This window comes from Eptatretus burgeri, chromosome 18 (assembly GCF_056783735.1).
Source record: "Eptatretus burgeri isolate ZD-2024b chromosome 18, Ebu_testis_v1, whole genome shotgun sequence".
Taxonomy (NCBI): Eukaryota; Metazoa; Chordata; class Myxini; order Myxiniformes; family Myxinidae; genus Eptatretus; species Eptatretus burgeri.
The window spans coordinates 4,229,743-4,239,500 of NC_140978.1; the positions used below are offsets into that span (position 1 = coordinate 4,229,743).

The 9,758-nt window shown below is 37.9% G+C and overlaps 1 protein-coding gene across 3 annotated transcripts in view; it reads right to left on the reverse strand.

Annotated features, from left to right (window-relative positions):
• The window catches only part of LOC147008496 (beta-arrestin-1-like), a 45,937-nt gene that overhangs the window by 34,781 nt on the left and 1,398 nt on the right, over positions 1-9,758 (reverse strand). For all 3 annotated transcript variants that reach the window (XM_085863607.1, XM_085863606.1, XM_085863608.1), the window contains exons 4-12: positions 9,632-9,662; positions 4,363-4,423; positions 4,101-4,145; positions 3,478-3,734; positions 3,061-3,120; positions 2,875-2,942; positions 2,509-2,644; positions 1,714-1,798; positions 1,512-1,584 (exon numbers count right to left, since the gene is read on the reverse strand). In XM_085863607.1, coding sequence (XP_085719733.1) covers positions 1,512-1,584; positions 1,714-1,798; positions 2,509-2,644; positions 2,875-2,942; positions 3,061-3,120; positions 3,478-3,734; positions 4,101-4,145; positions 4,363-4,423; positions 9,632-9,662 — 816 coding nt within the window. The remainder of the gene's footprint in view (positions 1-1,511; positions 1,585-1,713; positions 1,799-2,508; positions 2,645-2,874; positions 2,943-3,060; positions 3,121-3,477; positions 3,735-4,100; positions 4,146-4,362; positions 4,424-9,631; positions 9,663-9,758) is intronic.

Sequence of the window (9,758 nt, forward strand, 5' to 3'; positions counted from 1 at the left end):
TCTCTCTCTCTCTCTCTCTCTCTCTCTCTCTCTCTCTCTCTCTCTCTCTCTCTCTCTCTCTCTCTCTCTCTCTCTCTCTCTCTCTCTCTCTCTCTCTCTCTCTCTCTCTCTCTCTCTCTCTCTCTCTCTCTCTCTCTCTCTCTCTCTCTCTCTCTCTCTCTCTCTCTCTCTCTCTCTCTCTCTCTCTCTCTCTCTCTCTCTCTCTCTCTCTCTCTCTCTCTCTCTCTCTCTCTCTCTCTCTCTCTCTCTCTCTCTCTCTCTCTCTCTCTCTCTCTCTCTCTCTCTCTCTCTCTCTCTCTCTCTCTCTCTCTCTCTCTCTCTCTCTCTCTCTCTCTCTCTCTCTCTCTCTCTCTCTCTCTCTCTCTCTCTCTCTCTCTCTCTCCTCCCCCCGATTGTGGAGAGTTTTTTTTTTAGCTTTTAAAACTTCTTCAATATTAGTTAGTCAAGGAAGAACTGATTATGCCTGGTGTTGGCTTAATGGTTTGAGTGATGGGCTTGGGATCCGAGGATCCTGAGTTCAAATTCCACTTATCTGTTGAATTAATACTAGGTGGGGTTGACTCTGCCTTGTCATCCTTCAGAGGTCGGCAAAATGAGTGCCAGAATACTGGTACCCTGTGTCGGAGTGGTGACCCGTCCAGGATTGTGCCCAATAGCCAAGGAGACTGCTTCGGCAGCACCAATGCTCTGCACAGAGTATGATCCTGATGGATGGATGGAAGAACTGATTAAACTTTGGTGTGGTTCTAAAATTGTATTATGAAGGTCAGTTTCAAGGACAATGTTTTTGCTGCATCAAGCTCATGAATGTCGAGGAGGGGTGAAATAGGAAGAAGAATAAGAATAAGAACAGGAGGAAAACGAAGGTGAAATTTTGCACGTAACCTTACGGCATAGTATCTGAATAACCAATTTATGTTTCCATACACTCCCCTGACCACTTATGCATGTATGATATATGATGTACTATACCCTATCAAGAACGCTGGTACTGCCGGAACAGTTAATACGCTGCAATCCTGGTCGGGTCACCACTCTGATTTAGGAAGTCAGGGCAGAAATTTGTAATTTGTTCATGGTGCCGGCCATAGCTCACCTACTCTTCGCAAAGGACACTGTGGGATCTCTAACATCCATCAACTAATGTGGGCACACAGGATTGCCAGTTTAACATCCTTCCAAGGAACTGAACACATATCGATGAATGGCCGTGAAACACCAGGATGACAGTTTATAGCTGGGTCGAATTTTCAAACCCAGGCGAGACAGCTTAGAGGCAAATGGGTGTACCCCTAGGCAATCCTTTCAGATATCTATCTATGTATATATATATATATATATATATATATATATATATATATATATATATATATATATATATATATATATATATATATATATATATATATTGTGACTGAAGTGTACAGTTCAATGGATAAATGTTTACTCTGCTTCACATCAAAAAGTTTAATGTTGTCAAATCGACTTCCTTAATGACATGGCTTACTCACTCGCTCTCCTCTGTTGCAACCGGACATTTGTACTGCGCCGTGTTGAAGAGGCAAATGTCTGCAAACTGGCGCACTGTACATGTACAAACAGATGCACACAATCACATGCATGTATTCATCCAAAATAAAATGAAATCCAAAATCCCTGTTAAGTTGCCATCCTCCTTCCTTATTTCTTCCCTTCCCCTCTGTAAAAGAGCACCAGAAATCTTGATTTTCTTCACAGTTCTGTTGGAGTTGTTCGTGATGTGGACATTGGCATTGATGCTCTCACCGTGGTAGTAGATCTGAAGGACAGGGAGTAAGGCATCGTCATTAAAAAGTTTGGTAAACGAGGCCGACTCTTATATCTGCACAATGCATAGTAAAAGCTGTTTGTTCGTATCATGATAATCAAAAATGGTCGGCCAAAATGAAATAATTCTATGTTAGTAAATGCTGTGCTTGACTGCTCAAAGCCTGATTCTTCTTTGTCTTCTTTTTCTTCTACTACTTCGTCTTCTTCTTCGTTGGTATGCACCACAAGGCTGTGGGCTCGCATCATTGGCTGAAGGCATGGCTGTTCCACCAACGCAATGCCTTCTGATGGTCAGAGCAGAACTTTGGAATTTGGCTGTGGTGCCAACGAAAGCTTGCCTACTCTTCATGGACACCACGGGATCTTTCGCGTCCACCAACAAATTCTGGCAGACAGATTCTTGTTTAACGTCCATCCAAGGGACAGCACACACATTGATGAATCACCTTACCTATGAAACTTCGGGATGACAGTTTATAGCTGGGTCGGGATTCCAACCTGAGCTGGACAGCTAAGTGTCAAGTACGCATACCTCTCGCGGTCTAGGTCATCCTGTCAACCCTCAAAGACTGACAATAAGGTATAGTAACACAACTAGCAATTGTTTAACCGATAGTTAGGTCACCATTCTGCAGGAATGTATTGGTGATCGTCTTTTCAGGTTCTTGCTATTGGCGTGATTATCATCATCGTGTTTACCTGTCTATCCAACGAGGCCTCCAGGTGCAGGGGTTTGTCCGACAGAAGGAACTGCCGACTGGTCTCAGCACTGGGTTGAGGTCCTGGTCCTTCTGGAGCATACTGCACTTTTCGTATTACCAACCGCACTGAATTCCTGCGAATGTGGTAATACACCACAGATAAACCAATCATCATCAGAAGAAACATCAAGACTTAAATGCATCAATACTTGAAGGAATCTTCAGTTGATCTTTTTGAAGGTGTTTGGGTTTATGTGAAAGTTTACTATGATGTGACACAAATCACGGTCCTCAATGATTATTTCTTCATCAGTGGTGCTTTTGTGGAAGTTTTGTTGTGGTTGTTTAGAGTGTGGACACACACCGCTTGTGGATCTTTTCCTCCAGATTCTCAGCACAGAATGCTTTGACTTCATAATCTACACCGCACGCCTACAACAGAGATCGTACAATCGTGCAATCAGAACCAAGATTATTTAAGTGTCTCGATTTTACCGGTATTGCCATCACTAATCAAAACAGGCTCAAATTTTAAGTTTTTGTAACTCACCTTTCCAGTGTCCTCTGGGCCAGGCTGAAGAGTCACAGAGCAAGGGAGGTTCTCAGGAAGCTGAGGGAGTCAATGTTGGTATACATAAAGAAGAATGACAAGCAGAGAGAGAGCAAAACAGAGATATGATGAACTCGGATTCTAATGACTGACCTATTAACTACTCTGATTTTATTTCATTACCATCCAGGTAATCTGCTGTGCTATATTGATCGAGGTTTTTTACCCTTTCAGAAAGATGGTCAACAAGTTCCTTAACGTGTTATACAAGTTCCCCATTTCCTGGCCTCAAACTGTCCAGGTTCTGTTTCACAAAATTTCAAACAAAACCTCTCATGTTCCCTACAAGCTTTGTTGGCCAAACTCCAATCCACCAACTTTTCAAGTCCAATTTCCTTTGCATTTATTCAAGCTCACCTGAAAGTGAAATGGATAAGCATTTGCTCCAATCTTCTTGATGAGCCGCTCTTGCAGATGTGATGTCTCATTTTGTGGTACTTGGTTTTCACTCGTGAGTTCTGCTGTTTCCTTTCGAAGGACAGAAGTATCTTCACTAGGTTCTGGGTGAGGGTACACCTGCAGCGTGTTCTGATACAGGTCTTTTCTGAAGGTCAGACCAAGAACGTCCAAGTCCTCACGGCCATAACGAAATGCACACGTTAAGCTTACAAACACTGTGGATGTGGATGGAAAATAAACAGAGAGAATAAGAATGTCAAATTGTGTGTGTGTGTGTGTGTGTGTGTGTGTGTGTGTGTGTGTGTGTGTGTGTGTGTGTGTGTGTGTGTGTGTCTCTCTCTCTCTCTCTCTCTCTCTCTCTCTCTCTCTCTCTCTCTGTCTCTCTCTCTCCCCCCTCTCTGTCTCTCTGTCTCTCTGTCTTGGTCTCCTGTCCTGTCCTGCAAATGTTGTGGTCATATACTTCATTGACATTAAAATACTTAGGAAATGCTTACTCGGGCAATAAAAAAATCATCATGATGTCTAGAAGGAAAGTTCTAAAAACTGCATTACTTATGGAAATGTCAAGTCAAAGACCTCACCTTTTCGCTCCTTCAAATACTCTGGGTCCACCAGCACAACACCATCTGCAGACACAACCATACTATTACTGCATCACTGCATCTTCATGTTAAGTTGCAATCTCTGCATTTTATATTTTTGGCCTGCTAATATAGCAAACTGCCTTGGGAGCTGATGTTATCATGCTTCCCACGAGGATGAATGATGATTCAAATGATTAATGGTACATTACAATGCTCTTGGGCCATCTTTTGCTGTTTGCAACAAAAAAAGTGGCTGTACCAATGGGGTCCACTTGATCCAAATGATCCACAAAGTCCCTCTTTCCGAGGTAAACAGTAACCTGAAAAGACCATGAGAACGAGCAAAAAAACGCCTTAGTATGATCACAAATACATTCTGTCATTCAAATGTGAAAATATATACAACTACAATGCACATTTTGCAAAAACATTGGTAACTATGTGCTCTACCCAATGTGAATCCACACAATGTGAACCCACACAATGCAAATCCACACAATGTGAACCCACACAATGTGAATCTACCCAATGTGAATCTACACAATGTGAACCCACACAATGAATCTACCCAATGTGAATCCACACAATTTGAATCCACACAATGTGAATCCACAATGTGAATGGAATCTACCCAATCTGAATCCACCGAATGTGAATCCACCCATTGTGAATGCATGTATCTACCCAATGTAAGTGCATGTATCTACCCAAATGTGACTCTACCCATTGTGAATCCACCCATTGCGAATGTATGTACCGACCCATTGTGAATGCCCATTTATACTAATGTAAGTGCATGTACCTACCCAATGTGAATACACCCAATCTTGATCTACCCAATGTCAATCTACCCAATGTCAGTACCCACTGTGAATCTACCCAATGTTGATGCACTATCTACCAAATGTGAAACTTGATTGATTGATTTTCATCACAAAACCAGAGATGCTATTGTCATATGTGCAATTCCTATGTTTCTGATTGCAATTTGAATGCTAGTTTTTATGTTTGTCAAATCTGCGACCCAAATCTACCTTTTAGTCACCTTGATTCAGTTAGATTTGAAAATAATATTCTTGATTGACAATCTAATGACAATGTAAAGAAAGATCAGCTGACAAATTTGCAATTGGATCTGTTTACCACTCAGGGCAAGTTTTTTTTGGTAAAGAAGACAAGATCCATATGTAAAGTGTTTCTGAAAAATATTTATGATTCCCATAATTATAATGTTGACCAATTTGTAATTAATTTAGTAACGTAGACCCTAACAACATTTTTTTTTCTGGTATACACTTTAATTTGAGAAGTAGCTAAAAGAATATTGACTCCATTGTTCATTTTTCTAAACCTTCTGAACTTTCAATTTAATGTTATTGGTGTCTCTGAGCCATGACTTAAAGATACCAACACATTATTGCAGATTCCCGATTCTTCATTTGTATGTGAAAATAGATGTGAGAAGGGTGGTGGAGGAGTAGCAATATATATCCAAAACACATTTCTGTATTTTCAATGTGATGACCTCGTTCTAAATGACACCTTATGTGATCCATTATTTATTGAAATTGATCAAAAAAATGGGGGAAAAACATTGTTGTTGGAGTGATTTACAAACCACCAAATGTTCATTCTGATCATTTTATAAATGCATTTGATATATTACTGAATGATCTGTTCTCAGAAGATAAATCTTTCTATATTATGGGTGATTTCAACATAGACCTTCAATATAATGGAAATATCTCAACTCAACACTTGATCAATTCACTCCTGAGTACCTTTTGTTTACCCTTAATCAATAGACCAACTCCTTTCACGAGATCTACAGCGACAGTGATTGATAATATTTTATCCAATCAATACGAGTTACCAATAACCAGCGGTGTGTTTTATTGTGATATAACCGATCATTTACCTGTATTCCAAATTACAGTTTTAAATTATCCTCCCTGTCTTAAATAAGGTGTAGAAACTAATATTTTCACTTCATATAGACTCATTAATTTTACAAATTCTGATCAATTTAAGGAGTTAGAGGAAACATATTTGGAGGATATTTTGTCATTTGAGAACCCAAATAAAGCTTATAATACATTTGAATTAAGCTTACAAGACTTGTATGATCAATGTTTCCCAATATGTAATTCTAAAAACAAAACTGTAAAACTAAAACCCGAAAAAAAAGCTTTATTAGGGTTCTCAAATGACAAAACTAAAAAGGTTGCAGTTGTATTTTAAAAAATCCTTCATAAACCTTCAATTGTTAACTAATCCAAACTTACACGATTTTGAAATAAGCTTAATTTGTTGATTAGACAAGTAAAACAAACAAAAAAAATACTCCAAAGAGAAGTTCTTGGTCTATAATCAATGCATTAATTGATTAAAAAGAAACACGAAGATTCGAATATCATAATGAATTGTAATGGAGAAAAGACACCAAAGACTGAAAAAATTTCTGTTGCTTTTAATGAGTTTTTTTTTTTTGGTAACTGAGATAGATCCTTCACTAGATAGCTCAATTCCACCAAGTCAAGTTGATTTTCACTGTTATTTGAACGACCCTTACTTGAATTCTCTATGTATTTTTTTTTTTTTACCACATAACTGAAGTAGAAGTCTGTGATATTGTTTGTTCATTCAAAAACAGTAAGGCCCCTGGTTTGGATGAGCTGAGTCCCAAAGTAATTAAATCAGTTATTGTGCACATTTGTAAGCCATTATGTCATATTTTCAATTTATCTTTAAACAAAGGCATTTTCCCATGCAAATTGAAACTCGCGAAGGTCACACCAGGTTTTGAAAAGTGGGGACAAAAGAGAACTGACAAATTAAAGGCCAATATCAGTTTTTCCATTTTTTCCAAAATACTGGAGAGAATTGCTTGTACACGGTTATTGAAATTCCTTGACAAACATAATATTATTTCCCAGTCACAGTATGGATTTTGTAAAGGTTACTCAACATCTTTGGCATTAATTGATCTTACCAATAGAATAATCAATGCATTTGAAAAAAAACTTGTCATGTCATAAGCGTTTTTGTTGACTTATCTTATGCTTTTGAAACTATTATCATCAAATATTGTTATCCAAGTAAAACTCTTATGAAATCAGAGGTATTGTACATGACTGGTTCTCAAGCTACCTTTGCAATCGTTCTCAGTGTACTCGCTATAAATCCTCTTTGTCAGAGTTTAACGTGAGTTACCTGTGGTGTTCCCCAAGGTTGTTTACTTGATCCATTATTGTTTATTTTGTATGTTAATGACATTCATAAATCTACTGAATTGCTTTCTTTTCTTTCATATACCGACAGAAATATTTTGTATTGTGATAAAAATTTGATTCTTTGTTAATTTTGTAAATGACAATCTCTTAAAAGTATGTGATTGGTAGAAAAGCTTTTGGTTGTCTGTTAACTCAAACAAATGTAATTATATTATCTTTCAGAAAATAATTTAAAATGTACTGATTTGATTACTGCAAATGTCTGTATCAATTCTCATTCAATTTTGAGATTTGAAAAGACCAAGTTTCTTGAGGTATACATTGATTCCAAACTTTCTTGGAAATATCACTCAGAAAATTGCAAACAAAGTCGCAAAAAATATTGGTATAATCCATAGATTTAATTGTTTGCTCCCAAATACAATACTTGGGTTGCTTTATTATTCACTTGTACTTCCATGTGTCATCCTGTAATTTAGTCTGGGAAAATATGTTTCAATTACATCTAAATAAATTGGTCGTATTTCAGAAAAAAAAAAATATTCAAATCATATCCAGTAAACCTCCAAGAACAAGTACAAATCAATTATTTCATCATTTAAATCTTCTGAAATTGTGCGATGTCACATCACATCAGCAAAGTATTTTCATGTATAAATGCAGTAATAGACTACTTCTAAATTTTGTGATCTTTTTGAATTTAATGATGAAATTCACAAGTCTGATACCAATTCGCCACTGATATACATTTTCCGAAACAAAGAACCCTTGCTATTCAACATAATATTTCTTTCTCTAGTCCCAAACTCTGGAATGAATTTCTAGATCGTATTAAAAAAAATCTCCGTCTGAATAATTCTCATTTCAAACTGAAGCAATACTTTCTCTTGCGATATTGTACATACGTTATTTAAGAAATCTATTGAATCATTCTTTATTGAATTTTCACACTGGTGCTTTCCATTGATTTATTGATCTACTGATCCACTCATTCATCCTGTGAAATTGTTTGCCCATGAATTATTTTTTTTTAATTTATAGACTTGATAAAATTATCTGTGATCAAACATGTACTTTGAAATGATTTCATCGTTTGTTTTTTTATGAATTTTAACTGTATGTGTGAGGGCTTTCTTCTTCACACCTGTTGCTTTTCTTGAAGGAAATAAATGTTGTTTTGATTTGATTGATTGATTGAATATGAATCTACCGAATGTGAATGAACATATCTACCCAATATGAACGCACGTATCTACCCATTGTAAATGCAGGCATTTACCCAATGTGAATGAACATATCTACCCAATATGAACGCACGTTTCGACCCAATGTGAATCTATCCAATGTAAATGCATGATTGCATGTATCTACCCATTGTAAATGCAGGCATTTACCCAATGTGAATGCACGTATCGACCCAGTGTGAATGTGCGTATCTACCCAGTGTGAATGCACGTATCTACCCAGTGTGAATGCACATATCTACCCAGTGTGATTGCACATATCTACCCAGTGTGATTGCACATATCTACCCAGTGTGATTGCACATATCTACCCAGTGTGAATGCACACATCTACACAGTGTGAATGCGCGTATCTACCCAGTGTGAATGCATGTATCTACCCAGTGTGAATGCATGTATCTACCCAGTGTGAATGCAAGTATCTACCCAGTGTGAACGCACGTATCTACCCAGTGTGAATGCAAGTATCTACCAAGTGTGAATGCATGTATCTACCCAGTGTGAATGCATGTATCTACCCAGTGTGAATGCATGTATCTACCCAGTGTGAATGCAAGTATCTACCCAGTGTGAACGCACGTATCTACCCAGTGTGAATGCAAGTATCTACCAAGTGTGAATGCATGTATCTACCCAGTGTGAATGCATGTATCTACCCAGTGTGAATGCACGTATCTACCCAGTGTGAATGCACGTATCTACCCAGTGTGAATGCATGTATATACCCAATGTAAATGCAGGCATCTACCCAATGAGAATGCACAAAATCAAGAGGATTCTTCATTGGGTCAATCGAACAAACAATCCTCTTAGTCCAACTACACAATGGGATCAACCATATGGCAAAAAGAGTAAACAGAATCAACCTTCCTTTGTGACCCAAGACAGATGGAGCCGTAAACTTGTCAAATCATGAACATAAACACAAAGGTAATGAAACTAACAGACGCAGATGTAAACACAGCGAGATGTTTTTGTACACGGTACAAAGACTGGATATTAAAGAAAATTAGGAAACCCCAACACCCACATCTATCTACCAGAATCTTACCTTTCCATTGGGACTGGATTTCTTAAAAACCCTGTTTGGAAGAAATGTGGAGGGAGGAGACAAGTTAGCGATATCTCTCTGTAGAATTATCAACAACAACCCCGAAGGGGTAGTGTGTAAGGAATTG